Source organism: Odontesthes bonariensis, chromosome 20 (genome assembly GCF_027942865.1).
Source record: "Odontesthes bonariensis isolate fOdoBon6 chromosome 20, fOdoBon6.hap1, whole genome shotgun sequence".
In the NCBI taxonomy this organism is placed as follows: Eukaryota; Metazoa; Chordata; class Actinopteri; order Atheriniformes; family Atherinopsidae; genus Odontesthes; species Odontesthes bonariensis.
Genome location: NC_134525.1, coordinates 33,982,714 through 33,996,017, shown reverse-complemented (window position 1 = coordinate 33,996,017; position 13,304 = coordinate 33,982,714). Strand labels below are relative to the sequence as shown.

Genomic DNA, 13,304 nt, shown 5'->3' with positions numbered 1-13,304 from the left:
GGAGCTTTTCCTGTCATTCCATAAACTATTCTATATGACTTCTAGTTTCTGGATTTACTTTGCCAACATTACTCTGCGTAACAATGACTTGGCTGCATGAGGGCTACTGACCTGAAGTCTCAACCAGCATCTGCTCTTATAACAAAGCGTAAAAAATGTACGAAAACAAAATAAAAAAATGTATATAAAGGATTTTTTGTCTGATTTATTTAACAAGTGTCAGCAGCTGTTTTTTTTCTCTTGATTAATTACGTTTAATTGATGACTTACATGTTGTGGTGGTTAGCTCCGTCTCCTCACAGAAACAGGGTTCCTGGTTCTGATCTCTCCCACTGTCCAAAAACATGCCTGTTAGTGAGAAGAAGTGATCCTAAGATGACCCTAGGAGTGACCTGCCCATGCTCCAGCACCCCTGAACTGGATGAAGTGGGCTTTTAAAATGAATACATGACACTGAGCATCAATATCCAAATGAGGTATTTTTGACAAAAAAATAAATAAATAAAAAAAATAAATCACAAATTTGGGAACTTTTCCAGAACAGAAATCGGAGCACAGCATGAAGTTTTGCTGACAGGGGCTATTTGAGAAAAAGGGACACACACAGCGTTTATATAAGTCCAATATGTTGAGAATTTACCAAAAGAAAAAAGATTTTAGCAGCTTTTTCTGTCAAATAGAATGAGGAGACTTTCGTTTATGGAAGTGCTGAAGACATCTGCTTCAACTATGAAAACAAATTGGAATTATTCTTTTTCTATAGATTTCTGAGTGGCAGCAATTTGTTTTAACATGCGTCAAAATGATATTTCCCTAACTGCTCAACTGACAAAGTCCTAAAAATGAAAAGATAGCTTCTTATTACAGATGCAGCGCTGGGGGTCTCCACTCACCTTAAATAGTACAGCGATCTTGACAGTGAAACTTTTCTTGATGAAGAGTTGGCTTCAAGTGAAGAAAACAGGCAATAAGACAAACATGTTCAGATTGTGTTCTTCTCACACACAACACCACCACAGACTGAGCAGCTTGTAATGATGTATTTTATTGTGAGATGGAGAGTCATAAAAAATGAACAAAAACAAAAGCAATCACTATAAAAAAGATAAGGGGGTGTTAAAAGGGGAGGCCGTAGAAAAGTGGGTGTGGTTGTGACGCTGACATAAAGCAACAAGTTGGCACAAATAAAAACAGTAAAACATACGGTAATATTATTTTGGCTTGGCATAAAAAAGGACAGTTTGTGTGGTTAAGGATCATCCTTCAATACAACAGCACACACTCATGCTTTTTAGACATACAATTAGTTTTTAAAAGTTCAGTAGCTTGGTATCAGAGCAGGGAAAGGAAACTACCGTGAGAGCTCACAGGTTCTGGGTTCTGGGTGCAGGGCCACAGAAGAAAACATCATATTACACTTCAGTATGCCGGAGTCTTCCTTTTCCAGGCTTGGAGTTACCTGCCATCCATTCTTTTTTCCCCATACTAAAATATATTATCGCATTAATACAAACTACAGGATTGTACACTACAAAGTGTAATAAATAATAAGCACAAAGAAATATAAAAAATGACGCACATAAATATCTAGGACTAAACAGGGTGGGGGATAATACTGCCATTGATGAAAACACACACTGGATCAGAACGTACAGTAAGAGACACAGATAATACTGACAGGTAAAACATGGGTGAGTGAAGGCTTTCTGTTACCTGCATTTAGTTACCTGAAGAGACATCTGAGCCGTTCACACGCGTTAAACAAGCTCAGAGAAGGACAATTCTTCTCAAATCATCATCCCCAACACAAAATGCTATTCTAACAATTAGTAGTAGTTGCTCAGATTAGAAAAGAAGCAATTTGTGGTGGTCAGCCAGAGGCAACAGTATTCCGGCTTATTGGTCGATCTGAGACCCAGCGATACCTGATTGTAGCTGCGAGGCTTCAACAGCAAGATTCAATGGCACTTCTGACATGCACGCTCCTCTTGTTTCTTTAGTTTTTGCATAAGGCTGGAGTGGGTTGGGGGGTGGGTAGGAAGGGTCAGACAGTTTTCTGCCTCCCCTTTCAGTTCATTCTGAACATTTAAAGCATTAGTTGGACATTTTGGCTCCCTGACAACAAGCTAGCTTTATCTGAAGGTATGTGCCCTCCTCAGAAACCAACTGGTGCTCGTTTAATCTGCACAGATGTGTGAAAGTGACAGGAGGTTATGTGCCAAACTGTCCGGATTAAACAAACAAGACAGAAAATGTTCATTAGTGGTCTTTAGTGGTGCTGGTAGGCGCATTCAGCCAAGCTAAGCTAACATTTATCGGAATCATATGATCTTTTCAGCCAACTCTCACCAAGAAAGTTTATTCCTCAAAATGTCAAATGATTCCTATTTAACACTGACTTGTAAAAGAAGAGACTTCTTCTTAAGGCTCACGATGCGCTCAAACAACAGGAATAATAAGTGTGATGCTAACATCTGCGGGTGTGATGGCATGGAACAGCGATAACACTGAAGGGTGGACAGCTCAATCCCAAGGTAAACCAAGCCACTTGTAGTGCACACGACTTCCAACTTAACAAAATACTGACTTCTTTTGTTCATTGGCAATAAAAACATAGAAATTTCTCCCAACTGTACAGCTTTTAAAGGTTAAAATATGAGTGAGAAAATTAGTAACACTGATTAAAGGAAAGGACTCCAGGTGTTTTAGTAATAAAACATTATCTAAAAGGTGTCGGCTCCAGCTTCCACAGTCTGTAGGATGCATGTCCTCCTCTTCGTCTCCATTGTTTCTTTCTGACAGTGAGAAAAGCTTCTCCTGGATTGTTTCAGGCACACCTGGATTTCTACACAGTAGTGAAGTGTCAGAGCGAGCAGACATCTGAGTTTGATTGTCAGGGGTCCGGCTCCTCTTTTAGTCGGGATGCCCCCCGTCCTGCTGCTGGTCTTCAGAGGGCCTGCTCCCGTTTGATTGGCCTCTGCTCTCCCCCGTGACCTCTGCTCCTCGGGTCCCACCTCCTTCTGTGTGCAGGGACTCCTCCTCCTCCTCCTCCTCCTCCGGAGAACTCTTCACCTCCTCCTCCTCCTCCTCCTCCTCCTCCTCCTCCTCCTCCTCCTCCTCCTCCTCCTCCTCCTCCTCCTCCTCCTCCTCCTCCTCCTCCGGAGCACTCTTCACCTCCTCCTCCTCCTCCCTTGTGTCAGCCTCTCCTTCTTCCTCCATCTCTGCCGTCTCCTCCGCTCTTCCCCCACCCTCTACAACAGTCTTGATCTTCTCATTCCTCTCCTCCTCCTCCTCCTCCTCCTCCTCCTCCTCCTCGTCACCTCCTTCGTCACCTATCTGCACCACCTGGATATCGTCAATGTCCAGCAGCCCTTCCTCCTCTTCCTCCTCGCTCTCCTCGTCCTCTCCTCGCTCGTCTGAGTCCAGCAGGGAGGGGCCCGTGTGCAGAGCCTCCATGTGGGCCGGGGCCTGGCCGTCCTCCCCGGGGGGGCCGCCCCCCCCGGGGCTCTGCGTCTCCTTCTTGCAGTAGGAGTAGCGGTGGTTCATGTGCTGGGAGTAGGAGCCTGAGTGGGAGAAGCGCTTGCCACATTTGTCGCACTGGTACGGCTTCTCACCCGAGTGCAGCCGCATGTGTTCGATCAGGTGGTGTTTGTGTTTGAAGGCCTTGCTGCAGATGCCGCACTCATGAGGCCGCTTCCCTGCAGATAGACATGAAAGAAATATACATCAACATATTTGAGACACACTGAAGTTCTGTGGAGGGAAAAAGCTCCAACAAAGCAGCAAACTATGTGCTGTAATGTTGCAGCAGAGGTGCCCAGCCTGAACGCTGAAAACTGGCCTGTATCTAGCAGCAGTGTGTCCATGGAGATGGTTTCAACACAAGCAGCCAGTTTCACCTAAGATGAGGTCACTTGGAGCTGAACACTGTGGTTGGGCGCCAGGTATGGGAGTAATAAAGAAAAAGAATCTCTGACCCCAGCTTGGCCGCAGAAACATCATCCAGTCAAATCACTAGCAGAGCTGGCCTGTTGCAACATTCTGGGCTTTACATGAGAAGCTGGCAGCGCAGCGGTGGGGAGCTGGTGGAAAGAAACTCTCAGACCTCTTCTGAGCATGTTGAGTAATACCTGCTGGAATGGAGGTGTCCACCCTTCTTTTCACTGCAGCTCAAAATCCCCCTCCGCCTGCTCTCTGACTCATCTTTCCAAGCCCAACAGAGACTGATGGTGAGACAAGTTTGCTTTTTTCTGTACAGTGTTCCACATGCGATCAGATGGGAGTGTGCTTTTACCTGTGTGCTCGTATTTGTGTCTCAGCAGCGAGCTGCTCTTCTGGAAAATCTTGTCACACAGGTCGCAGGCGTACATGCCGCTGTCCGTCTTCTTCATCTTCTTCCTGGCAGGACCAGAGTCCGAGTCGTTCTGTTCCTCCACCGGGGAAACACCCTCCCAGGCCACGTCCCGCCTCTCCTCCTGAGGAATGAGCCAAGTTGCATTAACCTGCTGGTAGCAACGCAACACAAGCTTTACTTTGTCTTTCACACCAACAGCAGCTGAGTGACTCAGAACAACAGAGAGGAGTTCCTTAGTTCTGTGCAGGAAACGATGCTGAAGCCTGCAACCGTACCAACCACTTCCTGAAGCTCATCCTCTCCTCCAGTCAGAGCATGCTTGGCATTCTTAATGTTCACATGTAGAGTCCAAGTTCAGATCTCTGCCAATCCACACACACACACAAGTTTAATACAACAGCAGTCCATCAGGGAGGTGCTGCGCTTAAACAGCAGATCAATAAGCTCTGTGCAGCCTCATGTCCTCTGGGTGACGTCCCAGGTGGACCTCCCTGCCTCACACACACACCACACACACACACACACACACACGCACACACACACACACACACACACACACACACACACACACACACACACACACACACATATATATACACCACACACACACACACACACACACACACACACACATATACACCACACACACACACGCACACACACACACACACATACACCTATATCCTTTATGGTCCCATTAGGTGTCTGCGCACTGAAGACCTGTTCAGGAACACCGTCTTTACAAAGAGCTGAATCTGGACATTTCTGTGGGACTCACTGATCAGATCTGGATGCTCTCTGACTCTTAGAGTTGGAATGGTTCCTAACAATAAGACAAAGATAAAGTGGACCATTCCTGAACCCTCTCTCATTGTGTTCATAGCTTCTGTCTCAATGTTGCTCAATTCAATTCATTTTTATTTCTATAGCACCAAATTACAAGAAATGTCATCTCAAATCTAATTGAAGCCAATTAGAAGGAGACATGGAACCCATTAGCTGTGGCTGCCTGCCAAAAGATCCCAGGAACAATACCCAACTTATTCCTCCGTATACCCCACAGTAACTGAAGAGGACAGCACAGCTTTCTAAAACTCTAGCTACTTATCTGGTCTTACCATCAGGACTGGAGAGAGGGACGCAGCTGGCCTGGTTCTGCCCAATCGTACACTTTCAAACCAACATCTAAGCCTAGCCCTGCACAGAGCATCTGCCCCTTCTCCTCTGCCTGAGCTAAGCTAACCGGCTGCCTGCTGTGGCCTGCCATTCAGCCACATGTTCCACGCAGTCAGCAGCGCTGCCATGTGTGTGGCAGTAAGGGATGCACACCTTGACTCCATTGAGGTGGATGGTTTCTGGCGTGTTGGTCCCAGCGGGGCTGTTGGCTGTAGTGGTGTAGGTGTAAGCCAGCTGGGGGATCAGGATAGTCTGTTTGTTTTTGGTGGCGAGTGCTCTGAGGCATTGCATGGTGGTTACAATGTCAAGGGCTTTGGCACTTGGCTGGCTGGCGTACAGTGCAACGGGGCTGCCCCCCATGGCTAAGAGTGGCGACGTGTCTTGCTTTGTGCACGTTAGGTTGAGAGGTTCTTCCTCTCTGGTGCAGCCAGAGGAAGCAGAGGGGTGGATGCAGAGCGAAGGCACCGCTCTCTGGGCTTCCTCTCTGGCAGGCTTTGGCAGCGACAGGTCTAAGGGTCCCTCGGTGCTCTGAGGGGTATCAGCTTGGACGGGACCACCGGCTGTCAGATTTAGTGGTGAGGGGGAGGCCGGAGTGCTGTGCGTGCCGTTGGCCTCGGCCGGCGTGGCTTCTGTGGGACTGTCCTGGCTCACAGAAGGACTTCCAGGGGACGGGTCCTTCCCTGGGACCAGCGACACCACACTGTGGGCTTCACACGGGTCCTCCTCTTCCGAGGGAGGTGTCGGAGCACCCAGAGGTATCTGACCGTCGAACCACTTCTTTACCACATGGATGGGCAGACTGATGGAGTCCGAGATCTTGGCCAGCTCATCCTTGGTGGGCTCCACCTTGAGCAGGGACAGGAGGTCTGTGGGCTGGTTGCAGAGTCCTCCCTCTGACAGCAGAGCAGCAACAGCAGACTCAGACCTATCCAGGCCCGTTCCATTCAGCCTCACGCCATCCTTCTTGCAGTGCTTGAGGGCATGGAGTGCTTCCAGGCCACCAGGACGGTTATCGCACAGGAGGCAGGCTTTAGTGGTCTTTTCCCCGGTGTCTGCGGCCCCCTGGGCCCTGCTGCCCCTGACGGTGAGATCCTCAGGGAGCTTCTGGGACCTGAAAGTGTCAGCAGTGGTGTGAGCTGGTGACGCTGGCTCTGGCTCCTTCTTCAGGTTCTGAGCTGGAAGCTGGCCCTGGTTTGGGTCCAAACTGTAGTTTATAATGATTTTTGCATTTCCATCATGACCCACGATGGGCAGACTAATGGCTGAGATGAGCTGCTGCTGCGGCGGGTGGAGCGTTCCAGTGGTTAAGCCCGAGTTCACCTGGCCTTTGGCAGTGTTTTCCAGCACCTGGCGTATGACGTTACCGTCCACTGCCACTTTCAGAGCGTTCTGCAGGTCTGCCAGGTTGATGCTGATGGGCGACACCAGCCCCACGGTGGGCAGGACCACCGCTTGCACCGTACCTTGCAGAGGAGCCGCAGCCCCTCCGTTGAAAACCCCCCCGCTCAGAGCAGTCAGAGCGGGGGTGGGCTTGTACTCGTAGTCCAAAGGCTCAGTCTTGATCTGGTTGAGGGGCAGCTGCTCCTGCAGGGGCTTGCTGGGCTCCAGTTTCTCCCTGATCTGGGTGCAGAGGACTGAGGGGGACGTGGGCAACATGGCTGATGGACCCTGGGCCTGGTTTTTGGTGCTCCCCAAGCGCTGTCTTCCGTTAACTGAGATGAGGCTGATGCACTTCTTACTGCTGATGTGGGAGCTGTAGGAGCCTGAGTGGGAGAAGCGCTTCTTGCAGTTGGAGCACTCATAGGGCTTCTCTCCTGAATCACAGAGAGAGAGACAGAGGGGGGGGGGGGCACAAATGAGCAGGTTAGGCTATGAGCAGCACCACAGGAAAAAGCTCTAATGCATCTCAGTGATGCTTCAATGCTGATAGAACAGCCCCGTGGGGACATGCCCTCCTCTAACTGCTGTCCCATGCCAACAGAAACACCATTATGGCACATTAAGGAGGAACACACTGATGGAGGCCATCTGAATACAGGCACACAGCAGACACACAAAAGGCTTCCACTCACCACTGTGAATGCGTAGGTGCTCCTTCAGGTGGTGCTTGTATTTAAATGCTTTGCCACATTCGGTGCACTTGAATTTCCGATTGCCTCCCAGCTGTGTGACGTGTCTCTGTCAGACGAGGGGTGAAGGGTCAGTGAGATACACAACGACAACACAACCTTTGAACTGCTACTAATTCATGGCACAATGTCATTAATCAATCAAGGACAAAAGTTCATGTTTATTTGTCATGTTTGTTAAAGACGTGGCTAAAGTTCCTGACTCTGTACAGCTAATCTATCAGAGACACCAGAGCTCAGGCTTCACCTGGTCCCGCCCGCTCCTGTGCACCACCATGTGCCTCTCCAGCTGAGCGCGGTAGGCGAAGCTGTAGCTGCACTCGGGGCAGCTGAAGCTCTCGTCGGTCTTCTCGTGGCGGTACTTGATGTGCTCTTTCAGGGAGCTGTAGCGCTTGTAGCCCCGTGCACAGTACGGGCAGGTGAGCAGCTGGGAGAACGAATCCGGAGTTCCTGGTTGAAAGAAAGAGGTGAGAAGTGGAATAAATTGTTAACAGATAAGAGAGGTGGAGGAAAAAACACATGAAGAGCCAGTTACACAGCTCCCAGGTAGACAAAGCTCATTCACTACAGCTTTCACAGCCCTGAGACTTCCTGTGTGAGGAGCGTGGTGAAAAACAAGCAGCTCACCCGGCCCCCAGCTGGTTAGCATAGGGTCTCAGTGGCCCGGCTCCCACACAGCTGAAGCATTACCTCATTAACAGGAGCTGTGTGACGGAGCTGTGAGATGGAGCTGTGTGACGGAGCTGTGATGGAGCTGTGTGACGGAGCTGTGTGATGGAGCTGTGTGATGGAGCTGTGTGACGGAGCTGTGATGGAGCTGTGTGATGGAGCTGTGTGACGGAGCTGTGATGGAGCTGTGTGACGGAGCTGTGTGATGGAGCTGTGTGATGGAGCTGTGTGACGGAGCTGTGATGGAGCTGTGTGATGGAGCTGTGTGACGGAGCTGTGATGGAGCTGTGTGATGGAGCTGTAACGGAGCTGTGATGGAGCTGTGTGATGGAGCTGTGACGGAGCTGTGATGGAGCTGTGTGACGGAGCTGTGTGATGGAGCTGTGATGGAGCTGTGATGGAGCTGTGATGGAGCTGTGTGACGGAGCTGTGTGATGGAGCTGTGACGGAGCTGTGTGATGGAGCTGTGATGGAGCTGTGATGGAGCTGTGATGGAGCTGTGACGGAGCTGTGATGGAGCTGTGATGGAGCTGTGTGATGGAGCTGTGTGACGGAGCTGTGTGATGGAGCTGTGTGATGGAGCTGTGATGGAGCTGTGTGACGGAGCTGTGATGGAGCTGTGTGATGGAGCTGTGTGACGGAGCTGTGTGATGGAGCTGTGTGACGGAGCTGTGATGGAGCTGTGACGGAGCTGTGATGGAGCTGTGTGATGGAGCTGTGTGACGGAGCTGTGACGGAGCTGTGTGATGGAGCTGTGTGATGGAGCTGTGTGATGGAGCTGTGTGATGGAGCTGTGATGGAGCTGTGTGATGGAGCTGTGTGACGGAGCTGTGATGGAGCTGTGATGGAGCTGTGACGGAGCTGTGATGGAGCTGTGTGATGGAGCTGTGTGATGGAGCTGTGATGGAGCTGTGTGACGGAGCTGTGATGGAGCTGTGTGACGGAGCTGTGATGGAGCTGTGTGATGGAGCTGTGATGGAGCTGTGTGATGGAGCTGTGATGGAGCTGTGTGATGGAGCTGTGTGACGGAGCTGTGATGGAGCTGTGTGACGGAGCTGTGATGGAGCTGTGATGGAGCTGTGATGGAGCTGTGTGACGGAGCTGTGTGATGGAGCTGTGATGGAGCTGTGATGGAGCTGTGTGATGGAGCTGTGTGACGGAGCTGTGTGATGGAGCTGTGTGATGGAGCTGTGTGATGGAGCTGTGATGGAGCTGTGTGATGGAGCTGTGACGGAGCTGTGTGATGGAGCTGTGATGGAGCTGTGTGATGGAGCTGTGTGATGGAGCTGTGTGATGGAGCTGTGTGATGGAGCTGTGATGGAGCTGTGTGATGGAGCTGTGATGGAGCTGTGTGACGGAGCTGTGATGGAGCTGTGTGATGGAGCTGTGTGATGGAGCTGTGTGATGGAGCTGTGTGATGGAGCTGTGATGGAGCTGTGTGATGGAGCTGTGTGATGGAGCTGTGATGGAGCTGTGATGGAGCTGTGTGATGGAGCTGTGTGATGGAGCTGTGTGACGGAGCTGTGATGGAGCTGTGATGGAGCTGTGTGATGGAGCTGTGATGGAGCTGTGTGATGGAGCTGTGTGATGGAGCTGTGATGGAGCTGTGATGGAGCTGTGATGGAGCTGTGTGACGGAGCTGTGATGGAGCTGTGTGACGGAGCTGTGTGATGGAGCTGTGTGATGGAGCTGTGTGACGGAGCTGTGTGATGGAGCTGTGTGATGGAGCTGTGTGATGGAGCTGTGTGACGGAGCTGTGATGGAGCTGTGATGGAGCTGTGTGATGGAGCTGTGATGGAGCTGTGATGGAGCTGTGATGGAGCTGTGTGATGGAGCTGTGATGGAGCTGTGTGATGGAGCTGTGATGGAGCTGTGTGATGGAGCTGTGACGGCCCCAGCGTGCTGCACCCAACAAACAGCAGAGTGTAATGATGTCAGAGAGGTGCTAATGGGGTGGAGCTAACAGCTGGGATGAGACATGGAGCAGGTACAGCCATCCCCTGGGGGGGGGGGGGTGGTAATTACTGGGTAGGTGTTGCATCATGTGACTGCGAGGCCTCGGGGGGAAATGTGTGATGCAGGTGTACAGCCTGTGGGGGTCCCGTACCGTTCTCATCGTGCACGCTGGTGTCGGGGGTGCCTTGGCGCTGAGGCTCTTCCTCCGGAGCCTCGGGGTAGATGACGGCCGTGTCCCCCTGCTGCAGCATCTCCTCCACCAGCGCGTCCGTGCTGACGTCATCGTCACCATCTGAAGCACAGCCCCCCCTCCCTGAGGACACACACACACACACACACACACACACACACACACACACACACACACACACAGGCCTTTATCACCGGAGCAGCTGTTTCCTCTGGGTACTGCTGCACACCTTAACCTTTGGATAGGTGTGAAATGTGAGCACAGCAAATAGCATGAAGCATGAAGCAGCTCTCCCAGTCAAACATCTTGATGGTTAAATGTTCAGCAGATAGGACAGGACGAGAACACTCCTGATGAGCCTGTGGAACAGACACACACACACACTCTTCTCTCTGGAGTGGCTTGGTATTCAGATTGAGCTTAAACAAATGAGAACCTGCAAGTGGGAGCTCACATGAGCCTGAGCGGCGGCTCTGCTGAGCGGCGGCTCTGCTGAGCGGCGGCTCTGCTGAGCGGCGGCTCTGCTGAGCGGCGGCGGCTCTGCTGAGCGGCGGCTGCTCTGCTGAGCGGCGGCTCTTCTGAGCGGCGGCTCTGCTGAGCAGCGGCTCTGCTGAGCGGCGGCTGCTCTGCTGAGCGGCGGCTCTGCTGAGCGGCGGCTGCTCTTCTGGCTCTGCTGAGCGGCGGCTGCTCTTCTGAGCGGCAGTTGCTCTGCTGAGCGGCGGCTGCTCTTCTGAGCGGCGGCTCTGCTGAGCGGCGGCTGCTCTTCTGAGCGGCGGTTGCTCTGCTGAGCGGCGGCGGCTCTGCTGAGCGGCGGCTCTGCTGAGCGGCGGCTCTGCTGAGCGGCGGCTCTGCTGAGCGGCGGCTCTGCTGAGCGGCGGCTCTGCTGAGCGGCGGCTGCTCTGCTGAGCGGCGGCTGCTCTGCTGAGCGGCGGCTGCTCTGCTGAGCGGCGGCTCTTCTGAGCGGCGGCTCTGCTGAGCGGCGGCTGCTCTTCTGAGCGGCGGCTCTGCTGAGCGGCGGCTCTGCTGAGCGGCGGCTGCTCTGCTGAGCGGCGGCTCTGCTGAGCGGCGGCTGCTCTGCTGAGCGGCGGCTCTGCTGAGCGGCGGCTGCTCTTCTGAGCGGCGGTTGCTCTGCTGAGCGGCGGCTGCTCTTCTGAGCGGCAGTTGCTCTGCTGAGCGGCGGCTGCTCTTCTGAGCGGCAGTTGCTCTGCTGAGCGGCGGCTCGGCGGCTCTGCTGAGCGGCGGCTCTGCTGAGCGGCGGCTCTACAGGGCCAGCTGTGCTCTCCTCGGAGATGGGAACAGGTGAAAGCCTTCATGGCGCAGTGCATGCCAGCACTCTTACACACCGCCTTACTTCCTCTGGTGCACCTCAACAAAGCCATAAACAACGCGACTGTTGCCATGGTTATTAAAGAGAGCTGGAAGAAACCTGCCTTGTTCCAACCCCGGGAGAGATCATTCAGACAAAGGGGCTGTCTTTTGGTCAACACGTGTGTGTGTGTGTGTGTGTGTGTGGAAGGCAGGAGACCGCAGCAGGTGGTGGGAAAGCACGAGCATGGGGCTCTGCTCCCACATTAGAGCTGAAACCCCCACATATCGCACAGCTCTGCTCCCATGACCTCAGCAGCATCAGCAGTACACTGAGACATTATTCCCACATTCTTCCTAGCATGTTAGAGGAACCTCTTTGGTATTCTGGGAAATTTTCTAATTTGCTTTCTAACCAAGGGTTTCCTGCTCTGCTGAGTGTTAAAAGAAGCCTTCTGGCTCCATCAGCTGCTTCTTATGTCCCCTGATACGACAGTGTGGATGGTATTAGAGCAAACCAATAAATTTCCCCAAATATGTAACCATTCCTTTAAAATAAATGCTTTACTTCCTACAGAAGTCCTGCTGTTAGAATGGAACATTGGCCTAGTGAAAAACATGAGCTGCATGTGAGGAAATGCTGATAGGGTGACCAGATGAGGTTGGCTGAAATTCGGGACGGGGCACGCGCGCATGCACACGCGCGCGCGGGTGGGCTGACTTACATGTACAGTAATAAAATGCTTTGTCGTCGGTGTTCTAGTGTAGATTGGGTATAATTGCAATAAAAGACGCACACTCCGGTAATATCATGGCATATATCATGGTCCAAAATTCCGGGGTTCATAAAATTAACATGAAAGTTAAAGCTATAATGTGTAATATTTCACGGACAATGAATGTCTCCATGTCGCTCCGCCATTTTAAAACTACAGGATTTGTAGAAGGACATGTCATCAGCTTCGCCCTTTCCGTTTCCACATTCTACAAATCCCGTAGTTTTAAAATGGCGGAGCGACATGGAGACATTCATTGGGGTGTTACACTGTTATGTACATTTGCATACTGAATATAAAGAATATAAGAACACTGCACTTTTGTGATGGAGGTAATTAATAACGATTGAGGTAATACTTGTGAATGATAGGACTCAAATTTGTTAATAGACAACGGGAAATATTACACATTATGGCTTTAAAATTAACTTTAACTTTTAACATGACGAACTGAACGTACAACACATCAAAACGCATTATAGCCTATTAAATTTTAAAGAAGGAAGACACCAGCATGTTTCTTCCTACTGTTATGGCATTCGTGCAGTGTAGTTTACTACTAGCATGCAGTTTAACATCAGATTCTCCTCCGTGGGAAACGCCAAACTCCTTCCAGCACACTTTACAGAACGCCTTAAATTCATCCGTCAATGCATTTGTAAGCCATGAATATTTGCCCTCCCATTCCTTCCTGTACCTGCATTGTCGCTTTTGTTTTTTTGCTTGGTGGTGTGGCTCTTCGTCTGCCA

General features: G+C 51.3%; 1 protein-coding gene across 1 annotated transcript in view; it reads right to left on the bottom strand.

Annotated features, from left to right (window-relative positions):
- Nucleotides 1-1,025: 1,025 nt before the first annotated feature.
- Nucleotides 1,026-13,304, bottom strand: part of zeb1b (zinc finger E-box binding homeobox 1b) — a 48,272-nt gene continuing 35,993 nt past the window's right edge. Inside the window, exons 3-9 of the mRNA XM_075453058.1 lie at nucleotides 10,436-10,597; nucleotides 7,907-8,109; nucleotides 7,603-7,708; nucleotides 5,684-7,344; nucleotides 4,295-4,475; nucleotides 3,238-3,698; nucleotides 1,026-3,138 (exon numbers count right to left, since the gene is read on the bottom strand). Of these exons, the coding sequence (XP_075309173.1) occupies nucleotides 2,914-3,138; nucleotides 3,238-3,698; nucleotides 4,295-4,475; nucleotides 5,684-7,344; nucleotides 7,603-7,708; nucleotides 7,907-8,109; nucleotides 10,436-10,597 (2,999 nt within the window). The 3' untranslated portion in view covers nucleotides 1,026-2,913. The remainder of the gene's footprint in view (nucleotides 3,139-3,237; nucleotides 3,699-4,294; nucleotides 4,476-5,683; nucleotides 7,345-7,602; nucleotides 7,709-7,906; nucleotides 8,110-10,435; nucleotides 10,598-13,304) is intronic.